General features: G+C 42.9%; 2 protein-coding genes across 2 annotated transcripts; both read left to right on the forward strand.

The window, feature by feature from the left end:
- The first annotated feature begins 3,408 nt into the window (after positions 1-3,408).
- Positions 3,409-4,615, forward strand: LOC118086858 (small serum protein 2-like). The gene is made up of 2 exons (XM_035118857.1): positions 3,409-3,575; positions 4,504-4,615. Exons 1-2 carry the CDS (start codon positions 3,409-3,411, stop codon positions 4,613-4,615), a joined length of 279 nt encoding a protein of 92 aa, XP_034974748.1.
- Positions 4,616-13,395: 8,780 nt separating this feature from the next.
- Positions 13,396-14,584, forward strand: LOC118086857 (small serum protein 2-like). The gene is made up of 2 exons (XM_035118855.2): positions 13,396-13,574; positions 14,414-14,584. The coding sequence occupies exons 1-2, from the start codon at positions 13,396-13,398 to the stop codon at positions 14,517-14,519; spliced, it is 285 nt and encodes a 94-aa protein (XP_034974746.2). The 3' UTR covers positions 14,520-14,584.
- Positions 14,585-16,366: the final 1,782 nt, after the last annotated feature.

The raw sequence follows: 16,366 nt of genomic DNA on the forward strand, positions 1-16,366 counted from the left end.
TCTGCCACCTACTCTAGCGTTCTCCGTGCAAAGAGAAAAAGGCCCGGCTGAGTCAGAAGCAAATGTTTTCTTCGAAACAAACATGATGTGGGCACAATAGTACACCACGAACACCAGGTCAAGGGAGACTTGTCCCTCAACTTTGCCTCCCCTCCTTCTCCTTTGTATAAATGTAGGCAGTGGATTCCCTGCAGGCTTAAGCGAGGGACAAGCTCTTGCTCTCCATTGCTACCAGAACCAGGCCCCACAAAGAGACTTTGCTGGCAGCATATGGAAAGACCAAGATGGTAAGCAGAACAATGCTTTTGCAGTAAACTATAGCCAATGCTCTAGTTACAGGTAGGTAGCTGTGTTGGTCTGAGTCGAAGCAAAATAAAAAAATTCCTTCAGTAGCACCTTAAAGACCAACTAAGTTTTTATTTTGGTATGAGTGTAACTGAAGAGGTGTGCATGCACACGAAAGCTCATACCAAAATAAAAACTTAGTTGGTCTTTAAGGTGCTACTGAAGGAATTTTTTTATATAGCCAATGCTTTATTGAATCTGGACTAGGTAAAACTGTGCAAAGGCTGCCATAAAGTGGATTTATTTCAAGGCTGGGGAGCTGCAAAGGCATTCAGAATTTTGATACAGTAAATCAAAGACTGGAGAAATTATATATATATATATATATATATATATATATATATATATACACACACACACACACACACACACACACACACACACACTGTACAGTAAATACTTGTAAACTGCTCTGATACTTTTGTATGAATACAGTACATAACAATTATGTTCAAAAACATACAATAAAAACATTAAAATATCAAAATCAGAAAACTATTATGGAATGGTGTATTTTAATTGCCTGCATAAGCCTGATGGAATAGGAAATTTTCAGCAAGCATCTGAAGGTTGAAACAGAAGGCGCCTGCTGAATCTCTGTGGACAATACTGGACTTGCGACAATAAATGCTCAGTTTCTTGCTGTTGTCAAATGAGCCTTATCAACCCGAGAAATGGCCGATGAAGCTCCTGCTGATGATCTCGGACTGAGCAGGGATAGAGTTACCCTGGACCTAAGTTGTTCAGAGCTTTGTAAATTAAGTGGATGGGCAGCCAGTGCAGATGTTTTGACAATGGTGTCCCATGTTCTCAGCCAGATGGCCCCATCTGCACTTAGTCCATTATGATGCTTAGTCCTTCTAATACATGCCTGCTTCTGCCTAGTCTGTTTTCTGTCTGATTATTACTTCTAAGTCTCGCCAATAATCATGGGCGCAGAAGGGATGCTGGACCAGGTGGGCCAATGGCCTGACCCAGCAGGCTCTTCTGATGCTCTGATGTTCTTAAGAGAGCTTTGGTGTTTTTCTGATCTGGAGGGATGCAAATAGTGTTGCCTTTGCTGCAGTACAAAAGAAGGTATATAAACTGAAGTTATTTCTGGGCTCATTCAATGAAAGGCCCTTCCTTATGTTTTCATTTTTTTAAAAACTTGGGCATGTAAATGATCATGGGGTCTTCTTGATAGATCCAGAATTTTATGTAGAGACTTCTCTAGATTTTAAAAAAAAACAAAACAAAACCCTTTTGCTTCTGTTTCAGAAAGTGATCTTCCACCTGTCTATTTTGTTCATCTTTCTGGACTTGTCCCATGAACATTGCATCCATAATTCCTTTACCGCTGACAATAAGGATGGTAATATTTTCAAACACTCTGTTAGTTTGGGCAGAAGGATTGTTCCGTAAGGAACAAGGTGGTCCTGGTACAGATAGATCCACACCATATGTATAAAACACGTCCAGAGACTTAGCTTCCCCCTAGGAAAAAGGTAGTTTGTTAAGGTTGCTAGGATTTACAGTTCCCATGGCTGGGGTGTCATTTGCTTTAAATGCCGGGTGTGGCTCTATGTGTACCTCGACCACTTGAAGTATCTGCTTTTACTGCAGAGCTCACCCAGTTGGGGTTTCAGCTGAGCAAGGTGGGGTAATTATGAATTCAGGTTCCAGCAAGGGTAGCGTGGCATTTCAGTGAGGTGAGACAAGCAAAAGAAGGTCACCTTCCAGCAAGGCAAATCTGAAATTAAGTTCCAGTCAAGTGGACTGGGAAGCCTTCTAGATCTCTCCATAGGGAGCTGTGGCAGCAAGCGAACACAGACTGAGGCTTAAACAGAGCTGCACCTCCAGCTGTCTCCACCTCCATTCATCAAAGTCTCTCCAGTGAACGGGGCCTCGCCTGCACCTGCTCCAGGAGTGGGAGACTGGCTCTTGTGCAGCTTCTGGGCTGGAGTCCTTAGCATCCAAGGCTAGGAATGCAACTCCCTTAAACTGGGCAAGTGCCAGCAAAATGGGCTCCTTCTGTGCTGGAGCTCCCAGGACAGTGGAGGTGTTTTGGACAGATTCAAAGGGCAGCTGCTTCCTCACCCACTCTGGCACGTCCTCTGCATTTTGTTCACGTGTGAAAAATGCCAGGTGAAAAACTCCCTTTCTGATAGAACTACTCGGAGACTCCTTAGCATCTCTGTAATCCCAGAGAAAGCAAAACATATCCCAGCCTGGTGCCAAATATGGCAACCAGATATATCCACAGAAAAGTCAACGAATAGGCTCTGCCCGCTCACTTTTGAGCAGGGCACACAGGGGAGGGAAGGTGGGGGCTGCACTGCTAGGGAAAAGTGCAGCCAGCTTTTACCCTCCCCCTTGCTGGGCAGTGATAGGCCACTTCATGTTTGGATTTCATGGGTGACTTCTGACCACCACCGCAACCAACAGAGGAGCTGATGTCACTCAGCGGCCGTGAGGGACACCCCACCCACCCGGCCACACTGGACCGCAATTACCACTCCTGGTGAATTAGGTAAGCGGTCCTTTCCAGCCTTGTATGCTAGGGAAAGAGCTCTGAGCAGCAGTTCTAACTTATTTGTTTGCAGGGAGATTAGACAATGCTGGCTATTTAATGACCATTCTTTGTTATTTGTTTGTGGGAGATTAGATGGTGTTGCATCAAAGCGAGTGTTACTATCCCACACAACCCAGTAATTTCCCCATCACTTTCCTTCTCTCAGGTAGTCCAGTCTTTTGAGGAGGTAGGTTTGTTGTGGAAAACCTCCAAATCAACTTTAATTGTGCAACCTGATCTTGCCGGCTGAATCCCACCTTAATGTAGTGACAGTTGGAAGCTGCCCCTGACATTACTGATTTATCCAAATTATGTCAACAAGATTATATCAATTGTATCACTTTTGAGGAGTCTCTGCTAGAGAAATAAAGGTGGTTTATCTGCTATACCTCTGTATATCAGCTTACTGTCAAATGTAGAGGAGCTGCATCAGAAAAACAAACAATCAGGCAACTACAACTTGATTGTAGTGAACATGGTGACGAATGGTGGTTTCCCCAGATATACCTATGGCTTCCCTGACATTTGGAGGCTTGACACTAATGCAGAGGAAATTGGTTCCAGGTGAATGTACTGATTCTTATGATGGAAGCAAGCACCCATCTGGGTCAGCATGGAATACATCTGAGTGCATGAGTTGCGAGTGTAATCATGGCACCATGAGCTGCTGTTCCAGGTAGGCATAAGCCTCCAAATTATTGATCTCTCAGCAAGTGGGTTTCCAAACAAAAAACAAAAACCCACCCAACCCCAATTGCCATGTGGCAGAGATTTGGGAGAAGGGTACCACACAATCCTTTCCTCTCCGGTTGTGACCTTCCTAACACACACACACACACCCCACCATGCCGCAATCAGCCTTGGGAATAAGGCTTCCGCTATTACCAATGTAAGTTTTTCCTCTTAGGGTTAAGAGGGCTAATTGCTGGAGCAAGCAGGGTTGAGATGGAATAATGGTGTGACTCCATAGGCAGGCAGCCTTTTGTGTTTTTGAAGACAGAGCTGCATTCCATACTGGGATATTAACTTGCAATAAATATTCAAAAGTTAAGCTGTATTTAAGTCAGCTTCTTTTAAGTCACCATCTATCAAAAGGGGTCAGTTCAGAGAGGCACTGAGTGACTGAACAAGGTTTATTTTTCTGTTTCTTCTTTATTGGTGATGTTTCTACAGAATGTAGGAAATTCAATTAGAGCACAATCAAACGTCAAGGTCATTGTACTACAGAATGGGGGGGGGGGATCACATCACATGCCAGCAGTAAAGCATAATAATGAGTTTATGAGCGCTGGTGAATTTAGTTATAACATATCATTTATTTTGTTTAAGAAAATATATTGCTGCTCTTCCCTTGTTATCACAGCACTCAGGGAAGCATCCCATTTTAAAACAATCATAAAACAATAAAAGTTTAAATTAACCCCAGATTCATTAAATTAACATGGAATGAAAATGTTTATATTCTATATTGGGTGGGGTGTGATTTTATAACATCCTTAAACATAAGAGAATTTTTACTAAATCTTGGCTCCTAGGAAAAAATGAGAGCTCAAAAGACTGGGAAGTAAAGATGGAACTGATGTTTACACGTTTTTGTTTTTTAGATATGTTGCCATTGCTCACTTAGAAGGATGCACATCTTATCTTGATAAAGAAACATGTACATACAAGTCTCGTAAAATTAACGACCCCTCAAAACCATGTGATGTACCTTAAAAACCCAGCCTGCCTTCTTGTCATGTTTATATCAGGACATGAATAAACTGGGCGATTGCATAGCTCTCAGTCTCTGACTTCTTCCTTTCAGCATCCAACAAAGTAATGTCTTTATTTTCGCTGTGTGGAGTGGGGAGAGGTCTCAGGGCCAGGCCAGGCCATTTTGCAACCTGAGGTGGGACTGTAAACATGCACTGCAGACCACTGCCCCAGCAACTAATCTTGCTGTAGCCAATTGCACGAGCTTTAAATGGCTGGGGAGCCAGAAGGTTATCTGCCCACAACCACTGTGGGCCAACTTTGAAAGGGGGGACACAGCTCTCCTGTTAATCACCTGATATCATTGAGACCACAAATATCACCTCCACCACAAATGGAATAGGAATATTTAAGCATGGGAACCATTAGCAAATAATTATGCACAAGTTGTGCCATAAACAGACTGCTTGCGAGTTTAAACTCCTTCTACAATTAGGGATATCTTTCTGCATTAAGCCAGGGCAGTCGTGACAGGAAGGCAAGTGTGACAGGAAGATTCAAGGAAAATCAAAATAGCATTTAAACATTTCAGTGTAGTATAGCATAGTATCACCCCCCCCCCAAAAGGATATACAATCAGAAGAGCATTGGCTATTCTTCTACAGTTCTCCATGACATATTGTTGTGAACAGGGATTTTCAACTCTGACAAATATGAAAAATCAGAAAACAGTAATACTTCTTTGTGTTGATGAGATGAGTGGTCGTTTGTCTCAAAATAGACCCAATATAAATGAGATTATCCGGCAAAAGCAAGCTCACAAATCTCATTGAGTTTGTACACATACTTAAGGTACGAGGCTCATTTATAATTATTTTGGGAATGATCCATGTTCTTTTGTAGCTGCATTGTTTTATACTTTCCAGATGCCCCATGATAATATTATAAAGTAGGTACATTCTGTGTTATAAATCAAGCAGGGCTTATTTCTCGTATGGTTGTTGTCATCACCAAAGGAACACAAACGAACAGCAGAGAACCTGCACAAGCGACGCTGACAAAACCCCCCCACATATATTAAGTAAAATAGAAACATCGTCACCCAACCGCAACCCCACCCATCTCTCCCCCATCTACTTCTATCGCCCTCTTTCTTCCCAATGTCTTAACAAATGAAACTGATTTGTAAAAATGTTACGAGAGACATTGCATATCTTTGAAAATCAAGAAAATCAAGAAAATCTTTAATATAAATAAATAAATAAATCAAGCACGGCTAGGAGTTGCTTCTTTTTGTTTCCCCATATATTTCTTATCAATTAAAAAATTGGTGTGCCACAAGCAAATTTTTATTCTGAAAGTGTGGCCAAATTAAAAAAAAAAAGTTCAAGAACCACTGAGCTAGGGGAAGGGACCACCAAGCTCACAGGCCCAAAGTGGCCCTCCAGTCCTTTCTCTCAGCCCCTCAGGGATCTCCCCAGGCAAGCCTTTCTCCAGGTCATGTCCTTCATGGGCTCTGCTCTGTTCTTTCCTTGAGTGCTTGGATTTGACTGGAATGTGTCTTGAGCTTTGGTGAAGTTTCCCATTTGCCTGCTTGGAGAGGTGGGTGCAGAAACATCTGACTTCGTTGTGGCTGGAATGTAGCCTCCTGTACAAAGGTAAGACTCACCTCTGTTGCTCTTCCCACTTTTGCCTCTAGCCCTATCCATCACTGGCATTTGAAGCTTGGGATGTGGTCATCCAGGTTGATAAAAGCACTCCCACAACCCCTGTATTAAACAGACACCATCTCTCAGGTGTACGTGACTTCTTCTTCTTCTTCTTCTTCTTCTTCTTCTTCTTCTTCTTCTTCTTCTTCTTCTTCTTCTTCTTCTTCTTCTGCGATCACTCGTAGCCGAGTAAGATTGTTTTCCATAACACGGTTTTAAACAATGAGTCCGTAAGTGGCTGTGGAGGCCAATTCTGGATCCACACGTCCTTCCACAGTGGGAACATTGGTTTCCAGGCGGGAGATGATCACAGTGTGGATTTGCCAAGCGTGCCTTCCTCTTAGCACGTTTCTCCCTTGCGTCCTGAGATCAAGTGTCTTCAAAGCCCATGACACCTTTGGTAAAGGCTGTTCTCCAACTGGAGCGCTCGCAGGCCAGTGTTTCCCAGTTGTCAGTGTTTATACTACATTTTTAAAAGATTTGCCTTGAGACAGTCTTTAAACCTCTTTTGTTGACCACCAGCATTACGCTTTCCATTTTAAAGTTCAGAATAGAATAATTGCTTTGGAAGACGATCATCAGGCATCCGCACACCATGACCAGTCCAACAAAGTTGATGTTGAAGAATCATTGCTCCAACACTGGTGATCTTTGCTTCTTCCATGTAAGGGGGAAGGCTTATAGGGAACAGACCCCCCTCATCAGGTCGAGTTCCTCTCAGAGCAGTAAGTCCAGTAGCAGATCAGATTACAGGAGTCAGGAAGCAGAGGGGGAGAGAGAAGGCTCTAGCAGCGTCAAAGAGCCTCCATGCCAAGTAGAGAGGGAGGAAATGACGGGAGAGCAGTCAGAGGGACAGCCCTTCCCCCCGACGCCTGAATTGAGGAGTATGGCACCCCGTAGGACAAGAAGGAGGCGCTTTGGAGTTGCCAAGCTGTTATGTTGGAAGCGAAACAGAAAGAAGCCATTGCGAGGTTCTGACTCAGACTAAGCAGACATGCTTTCTAGGCACTTTGCACTGTAAATAGAATGCACAATAAAAAAACATCTTAAAGACAAGCAGATGTGGAGTGTCGTTACTCAAGAGTAGCCGCAAGAACCTCTGACATTCCAGTACACTGATATTAGTTCGCCTGTCTTCCCAAGTGATGTGTAAAAAAATTTCGGAGAGATTGTTGATGGAATCTTTCGAAGGGTTGGAGATGTCGTGACATGGACTGGGATTTTTGCTTCCTTACAAACAAACAAAAGCAGACTAAGCCCCTGTTCCTTCTATTACCCTGTCTTGGGCAGAAACATAGGGCTAAATTTCCTTAATATAAAGCATTTTTATATGCTATTTTAACTAAACTGCAGAATAAATGGATTGGATTTCTCTCCATAGGTGAATGCTATGTCCCAATAAATATGCTATTTTCACTAATATATTCATTTTAAGCATAGCTGCCAAGTTTTCCCTTTTCTCGCGAGGAAGCCTATTCAGCATAAGGGAATTTCCCTTAAAAAAGGGGAGAACTTGGCAGCTATGTTTTAAGCACATTTTTACCCAATACATGTATCTTGCTAAACAATAGTTAGTTGGTGAACTGCATCACAAAATTTGGATAACGGAATCTCCAGAGATGCCTCTGTTTTGGTTCTCGTATTACAGTGGTACCTCTACTTACGAATTTAATGCGTTCCGAATGCACATTCGTAAGTCGAAAAAAGTTGTAAGTCGAATCCCATAGGAATGCATTGGGAGAAAAAATTTGTAAGTCGAAGCAACCCTATCTAAAAATTCGTAAGTAGAAAAAATCCTATCTAAACCGCATCCAAGATGGCGGACGGAGCTCCATTCGTTAGTAGAAACATTCGTAAGTAGAGTTATTCATAAGTAGAGGTACCACTGTATTTTGGAAAGTGCAAAGATTCCCCAAGCAAACTTTGCCCCAGGACAAACCCAAGTTTGTTTGTTTTTTAAACATACTTTTTATTAACTTTACAGAATACAAAAAAACAAAAAAAACGGTACATACATAAACACCTTTTCCACCTCCTTCCTACCCACCCACATGGGTCCTCCCCTGCCACAGAAGTATCCCATGTATGTGAACAGTCAGAGATGGTCCATTTTATGCTTGGATTTCTGTCCTCCTCCCCCTCCCCTGACCCCAAAGCCCCCCCCTGCCACCAGGGAGCTCCAGCAAACCAGGGCAGTACGCAGGAGGCCATCCATCCAACCATCTATTGTCATACCAAAAAAAAAGAGAAAAATAGAAATAGGAAAAAAGAAAAAAAAGAAAGGGCAAAAAAAGAGAAAAAAACAATACAAAACAGAAATTTTTTTCTTACATTCATGATTGTAAAACCATATTTTGTGGGCTTCCCCTCCCCCCCCTTCCCCGGTTTTCATCCCTTTTTTATCATCTGCAACAATGTCTTACTTTATAGAAATACACCTTTGTATCTTATACAACTTATAAATCAATTGTTAACATTTTCATCTAATATTCAAATCACTGAAAAATCAAACTCCCATTTTATCTTCCCGTGCCTAATTTTTTCTCCCTCTATAAGCCTCCATATTTTCACATTTTCCAAAATCCATTCACTTTTAAAACTATAACTATTCTCAATTTAACCTTACATCCCCGATTACCGGCTCCACCCCCCCAATCCAGCAAATTCCATAATCAGCAGACCAGTTATAAACCTGTTAATCCATCCATATAATCACAACATCACTTTCCCTTCACCCCACCCCCTGTTTACAGTCTTTTGCCATCCAGGCCACCATACAGGACCCCTGAATTTCTTCTCTTCTCTGCATATTTTTTCCTTCTTCCCTGTGAGCGTTCTGGAGTTCCAATAATACCAATCGTGCCCCCCTCAAAAGCGGGGCACTCCATCCAACTTTTTGTAGAGTAAAGTCATCATTTTTTTCGTGGTGTGCTTCATTTTGTGTTGAATCATCACAGTCCTCATCTTCATCTTTTCCTTTCAAATCACAGTCATCATCATTGTCATTCTCACATTCATCTTTTTCAGTGTCAAAAGCTTCATCTCCTAAAAAATCATATTCTGCCATCACCATCTGAAATTTTTGCTGTAACTCTTGCCGTCGTGTCTCCTCTTGACATAGCTCTATTCTTGTTTCCCACATTAAGGTCAAAACAGACCGCTGGAACTCAGGGGAACACTTTTTTGTTGACATAATTCAATCCTGCCAAGGTCAAAACTTGTCACGTGGGGTGGAATATGATCACAGTTTATTTTCTCGACTCCATTTTAACAAGCTGGCTGCATTCTTCAAGTCTTATTAACAATAAAGTTCGAACTCACATTTCACAAACATTTAAACCAAAAAAGAAATTCCACAAAGTCCAGAAATACAAAGTGAAATAAAAATTGACTCATAAATCCTGATCAACTCACTGGGTTGTCTGGGCTGCCGGCTCCCGAGGAAAAGAAAGATTTTTCTCAGTCTTTACCTCTTGCTGCAGGGCAGTCATAAACCACAGTCTCTCTCCCCTTCTCACCCTGCATCAAAGGGGAGATTCTCTTTGATGCCTTTGAGGGATCCTTTTGAATTGCAAATCTTCTGTTTATGGCTTCGGGTTTCTATTTACTGTCTCTTTTGTTGCCGTGGGGGGGGGGTGGCTTCCTCTTTTCTCCCCTCTCTCCCAGATCCAAATTGTTTTATAATCCAAATCGTGAGGTTACTTACAGTCTTTTCCAATCGTTTTATTTTCGGAAGAATCTAGCGCTCTCCGCCTTCGGCTTGAAGCTTCTCCCTGCTAGAATAACGTTGCCGCTCAAAATGGCCCCCGCGACTTCTACCCTCCTCGCTCCGGAGCTCTTATTAGAGCTAACCGAAGAGTTGGGGAGTCCGGATTGGGGCTGTGCCGAGCAAATTGCCCCCGGGACGCCCTTCCCGAGGTTCTAAGGGGCGCAGCGTCGCTCTCGCTGCCCTCCCCACTCCTAGCAGGGACGGGCCGTCTCGGAGACGAGACGAAACCCCGCCGATCGGCGCTGGCGCTGAACCCGGAAGCCCGACAAACCCAAGTTTGATTTCCGAAACCTTCGTTTCCCCTGGATCCAGCAAAGCATTTCCAAGATAGCTCCGAAGTAGATGGAGGCTGTGGAAGAAAAACACCTTTGCAACTTTAGATAAAGCTTGGCCTGCATGTTCTTCTCCTTCTTAGATACGGTGATTCTGCAGGTGGGAATATTAATACATTAAAATCCAAGCCCCCCCCCAACCATGTTTCTAAGCTTTCAAAACACACCCCTGTCCTTTCATATACAGGAATCTAAATAAATCAGTTATTTCATGTGTGTCTCTTCTTTTATTGATGTCTTTATTAACATGGATCACAACTTTGGCAGATGACTGACTGCAGAGGCAGAACAGTGACTGGTGGTCAATGAAAGCCCTCTCCTCCTTCGACCTCCATGCATTTGTCCAGTCCTCTTTTAAAGGCATCGTAACTGGTGGCTATCCCTGCCTCCCAGGGGAGCAAGTTCCCTAGTTTAACTAGATGTTGCATGACAAAGTCCTCTCTTCTGTCTGTCCTGAATCTTCCAACATTCGGCTTCATTGGATGTCCACAAGCTCTAGTGTTATGAGAGATAAAAAATTTTATCCCTCCACTTTCTCTGCACCTAATTTTATATGCTTGTATCATGTCACCTCTTACTTGCCTTTTCTCTAGGGTAAAAAATCCCAAATGCTGCAATCTTTCCTTGGGGGAGTTGCCCCATCACCTTGTTCATTTTGCTGGCCTTTTTTGACAGTATCCTTCTTGAGGAGACAAATATCTAGAGCCATATCTCTTGCAGAAGTCAACACTATCCTGGTCGAATAACATTTAACCTGATTTTCCTGTTCTGGGTTCCGGTTCTGGACTGCACTTATCAATGAATATCTCCGGAAGACGTAGAACTCTACCAGCTGTTCTTGTGAACATTTATGTCATCAGAAGCTAATATTTTCTTCTGATGCAAGCATTTCCTCGGCCAATTAGGACACCCATCCCTCTCATTTTGCCCCTCCTCCTTCTCATTTGTATAAAAGGGCACATGGGATTCTCCACAGACTTACACAAGGGACTTCAGACCTCTTATTGCACGCCCCAATAAGAGTTTGCCGGCAACTCATTGAAAAACCAAGATGGTAAGTGGAATGCTTTGGTGACGGTTGGCACACAACTTTTTCTTCCATCTACATTAGGTTTAAATAGTGGAAAGGGAGGTTTGTGATGTGGAGAGGAGGTATGCAAAGGCATTCAGAATTATGAGGATAATGTACCACAATTGCTGAGGCTTTCTCAGACTCCAGGCTTATATGAGGGCTTATCCACACTTACTTCCAGACTGTCTGTGCTTTTAGCTTTAGAGCTCACCTTTGGGCATCAAATCAAAGCTGGGGTGGCTTTTGTAATTGTGGAACTGTCTCTGGAAAATCACAGCATTTGGAGGTTATGCTCTATTCAGACCAGTGCTCACAACATCATTTAGTTACCTTTAGCTGGGGTAGTGAAACCTTTTTTAATATAAATTCCAGCTCACCCCAGCTGCTCAGCTTAATTACTTAGGACTCATTACAATGACCTACAGTTGGAACTCTCACAGCAACAACTCCAGGGTACAAACCACATAGCCTGAGATCCCCTCTGACTGTTTTCTTTCTCGCATTTGTCAGGAAATTTGCCGGGGGAATTGGCCAAAGACTTTTTCTTGGCCAACCTGAACATCACCCTGTGCTTTAATGTATCATTTATCTCTGAACACTCCTCTCTTTGCTGTGGCTCAGAATCCAAAACTGATGGACTTTGAAAACAGATCTGTAAACAAAATCAATGTTTCTGAGATACTGAATGCTATGGGGGGGGGAGGCAATTTACTTTATAAAAATCCCACTAAGTATAAAATGACCCAACTCAGCTACTCAAGTGTATAAGCTTAATGTAGAGGGAATTTTTCAAAGGCCTTGGGTTCAATCCAGTGCGAATCATACCCAGAGTAGATCCATTGAAATTGATGGCCAAGAGACTAACTTAGGCACATTAATTTCAGTGGCTCTGCTCTGACTCAAATTTAGTCACATACAATCCATTTTTTAACAGAAAGAGAGCCTCTAAATATAAATATATAAAACTTAGTTGGTCTTTAAGGTGCTACTGAAGGAATTTTTTTCTATTTTGCTTCGACTCAGACCAACACGGCTACCTACCTGTAACCATCTTGAATGATTTGTGTGTCTCTTTTGCAGAAAATCCTCTTGAGCCTGACTGCCTTGTATTTCACACTTGCCTTATGTCAGGGAGCCTGTATGTTTAGCCCGCACAAAAAAGTGATTAAAGATGGTAAGTAAACAACAACAACAATGTAATGTTGTCAAGCAGCCTATTCATTTGGCCAAATAATTATTTAATGTTTGGAAAATGTGTTCCTGACTAGAGATTGGGGGAAAATGCACCCCATTCATTTTTAGCATACACCTACCAAATTTGCTCTTGCAGAACCAGAAAACAGACCAAAATGCAGCTACCCTTCAAAATTTACACTTCTCCGGATGTTGTGATGCTGCTCAGAGTCTAAAATGACATAACGCTGCTACCGTCTCATCTTCTCATTGATGAGTCCCTGGTTAAGCTCTTATTTTTATTGTGTATTTTGTGGTTTTTAGATTGTATTTTTACGTTGTGAACTGCCCTGAGGATGGTATATAAATAGTAATAATAATAACTGATGGGAATTGAAACGGACAGATTCCCCCATCCATAGGGCACCCCTATTCACTCCCCACCCTGTTTTAAGCTTGCAACCACCATCTGCAGACGCAAGCAAGAGATTCCATGGCCACAGTATAAGCAAGACAGGAGCCCGGGGCCACTAACTTTCTTGCCAGCAACCAGGACACGCAAGAATAAAGGTGGCAAAGCTTCCCACTGCACTTCTCTCCATGTCTGGAAATGCTTTACCGATTATATTTTTGAGTATCAGGCTGATGTCAGTAGCATAGGAGGAGCTGAACAAGTGGAAAATTTGCAGTCACTGTACTTCTCTTGCTCAGTCTTTGCATTGTGCTGAGCAGCAGCTTCTGACTGCATGAGCTGTTTGGGGGCGGATGTTAAATGTATAGGATTTCTCTCCCTAGGTCAGCTAGTGGTACCCACCAAGTGTACTGATCCCTATGATGGGAGCAAGCATCCATTGGGCTCTAAGTGGAATACAGCGGAGTGCATGGAATGCACATGTAGTAGAAGTGGAATGGAATGCTGTACCAGGTAGGGCGAATCCCCAGAATGGCACTGGGTCTATTAATCTCTTTCAAATTATTTTGCCCTGTTCTCTCTAGAAGACCTTCTGCTTAATAAATATTAATGGACAGAATTAGCTGAAGATGGGTGTCCCAATAAATCTATAATTTGAAGATAGGTTGCATAAAATTGTTGCTTACATTTCCTTGAACCAAACAGTGAATTGATTAATTAATTACCGTAAGATATAGACTTTATAGAAAGCAGAGTCATGAAATTTGATCAGGTAACAAGCAATGAGCATGTCCAGAGTGCCTTTCCAATTATCCGATGACCAGGCATTCACTGCATGGAAGCTTGGACTTTGGGATCTCCCCGAGTCTCAGATCCTCTCATCCACAAGCCACCTAGGAATTGGTGCTGGAGAGAGGGACCCCAATGGACCCGATGGAACAGGATCCCTCCTCCTTCTTGCACCTCCCTGTCTCCTTCTGTCTCCCTCCTGGCTGGCCTCTTGGTTTCGCACCAACATTTTGCTACACCCTTTTTTGTGCATGGGTGCTGCCCTCAACCACCGCAAACATATTGGGGGGGGAGGGTTATCGTACAGCAACATGCAATGGCATATTGTGCAAGACATGTCCTTTGTACATTCAGCTTATATTCCCCAGGTGAATTTGCCCCCAGGGCAAATGTTTTCTAAGGGCCTGGTTTTCCATGGATCGAGCAAACATCTTGCAAAACTGCTTTTCTGCCAGGTAGCTCCAATCATTCTTGGCACGTCCTAAGCGAGCAGGAGAAAGGAGCACCCCTCTACAAGATCTTCAGGGAAACCTTATTTACACATTTTTCTTCTTCTTCTTTAGGTACGGTGGTACTGCCGAAGTTGAGGGATGTAAAGCAGTGGTAAATCCAAAAACATGTAAATATGAGTTCTATAAACTGGATGATCCCTCCAAACCCTGTTTCTGATCTTTACAAATCCCACCCAAATTCCTTTCATGTAAGAGAATCTGAATAAATCAGTCATATGTGCATTTCTGTGTGTCTCTATTGTCTTTGCTTGATATCACCACTTGCAGAATTTGAGACATATAGTGATAGTGACAGTGACAGTGATATCAGCTATCAGCCGCTATTTAGATTCTAGTGAATTATTAAATATTGCTTTATTTGATATAAGTTGTTTATTTAAGAGTTATTGTGACTTTTTTGTATTGGATCAGATTATTATTAATGTTTGACATTTTATTATGTTTTCATGTGTGTTGGGAGCTGCCCAGAGTAGCTGGGGCAACCCAGCCAGATGGGTGGGGAATAATAATAATAATAATAATAATAGGCAAAGTTAATGTAGTGGCTAAATGGCCCCTCACAAAGCCATCTGTGGCTACCATCCTCATTAAGTCTACTCAGAAGTAAGTCCCATTGAATTCAATTGTGCTAACCCCCAGGTAAGTGCAGGTGTGTGTGGATTTATAGTTCTTTGAGGCCCCATTCCTGCACTTAAACAAATATGATTATGTCGACCTGGGGGTGGGTGAGTCAACAACAATAATATTTCTGGGTTTGCACTGTGATTCCCCTCCCCAAACAACTTGGGAACAATTCCTGTTGAGGGCCAGATTGGAGGAAAAGGTGATGATATGCTTCTGAAATACATGCCTCCCCCCCCCAAAAAAACCTGGGAACTATGGGGGGAAATATGATGACAATGCTGATGATGATGTTGATGATACTTTTGTACTGCCTCCCAAGACAACTTTATCTGGAAATTATCTGGAAAAAGTTTATAACAATACTGATGCGTCCACACTGGGAACCCCCTTCCCCACAAAAGGGGGGGGGGGCTTGGAAGATTCAGGAAAATGATCGAGACAATTTAAATGTTGATAATGATTATAATAATGCATCTGCACTGCCTCCAACAACAATAGCTTGGGAAAAATTAGGTAAAAGTAGATCATGGGGCTGATGATGCCTCTGAACTAGGTGCCCTCCCGGAACAGCTTTGAAACAATCTCTGCTGTACCACATGCAGCAGAAACAAAAAAGCATTGCCATCTCCTCCCCTCTCTCACTCATTCCACTGAGACACCTCTCAAGTAGCTGCCTGCTCCATATATCAGCAGGCAAGAAAAAAAACACGGCAGCCCTGGGTTGATCCCCCTATTTCTTCCTCCAACCCACCCATGCATTTTCAAAAAGTCCCTCAAGGAGCAACACAAGCAACAGGCAATTCCTGCACTGCTCCACATCCCTACACACACTTTTTAAATAAAAAAGTAGCTGCCGGCCTGCAGCTCCATGCGGAAAACTAGCAAGTGGGTGGATTCTGCCCTTCTTCCTCCAGCACTACATATACACACACTTTCAAAGAAACAACAACACCACTCCTCCTTGCCAGAGCAGCTGCCTGGCAAAGCAAGGAGGGGGGAAGCAGACCCTGACATGTCTGCTCCCTCCTTTTCAAAAAGACCCCCCCCCACACACACACACAAGAAAATGTCTCCCTCCACATTTTCCATAAGCTCTTCCATGTGTGGCAAAGTAAGGAGAAGTCTGGCGGGTGTGACGCTTTTGAGCTCTCATGCTTTTTCAAAGGCCCTTTCATGGGCAGCCAAAGCAGAGGTGGTGAAACAGCACTTCCCCCACCACTAACAGCACCCAAAAACCCAAAGTCCCTCTCCGGTTTTGTCCCACAACATCTGCGAAGGCAAGGGTTTCCCTCCAAAAAGGGGTGGAGGAATTAATGTGGCAAAAATTAACGTTTGAGGCTGAAGGAAATCTCTACATGGAGGTGAGAAAACAGAGGGTGT

This window comes from Zootoca vivipara, chromosome 6 (genome assembly GCF_963506605.1).
Source record: "Zootoca vivipara chromosome 6, rZooViv1.1, whole genome shotgun sequence".
Classification (NCBI taxonomy): Eukaryota; Metazoa; Chordata; class Lepidosauria; order Squamata; family Lacertidae; genus Zootoca; species Zootoca vivipara.

What these genes read in the sequence shown, in the direction of transcription:
- LOC118086858 (XM_035118857.1), top strand. Translation starts at nt 3,409, where the DNA reads ATGGCTTCCCTGACATTTGGAGGCTTGACACTAATGCAGAGGAAATTG. An exon ending in ACCATGAGCTGCTGTTCCAG is followed by an intron (nt 3,576 to 4,503) that starts GTAGGCATAAGC and finishes TTTGTTTTTTAG; the next exon opens with ATATGTTGCCATTGCTCACT.
- LOC118086857 (XM_035118855.2), top strand. Translation starts at nt 13,396, where the DNA reads ATGAGCTGTTTGGGGGCGGATGTTAAATGTATAGGATTTCTCTCCCTA. An exon ending in GGAATGGAATGCTGTACCAG is followed by an intron (nt 13,575 to 14,413) that starts GTAGGGCGAATC and finishes CTTCTTCTTTAG; the next exon opens with GTACGGTGGTACTGCCGAAG.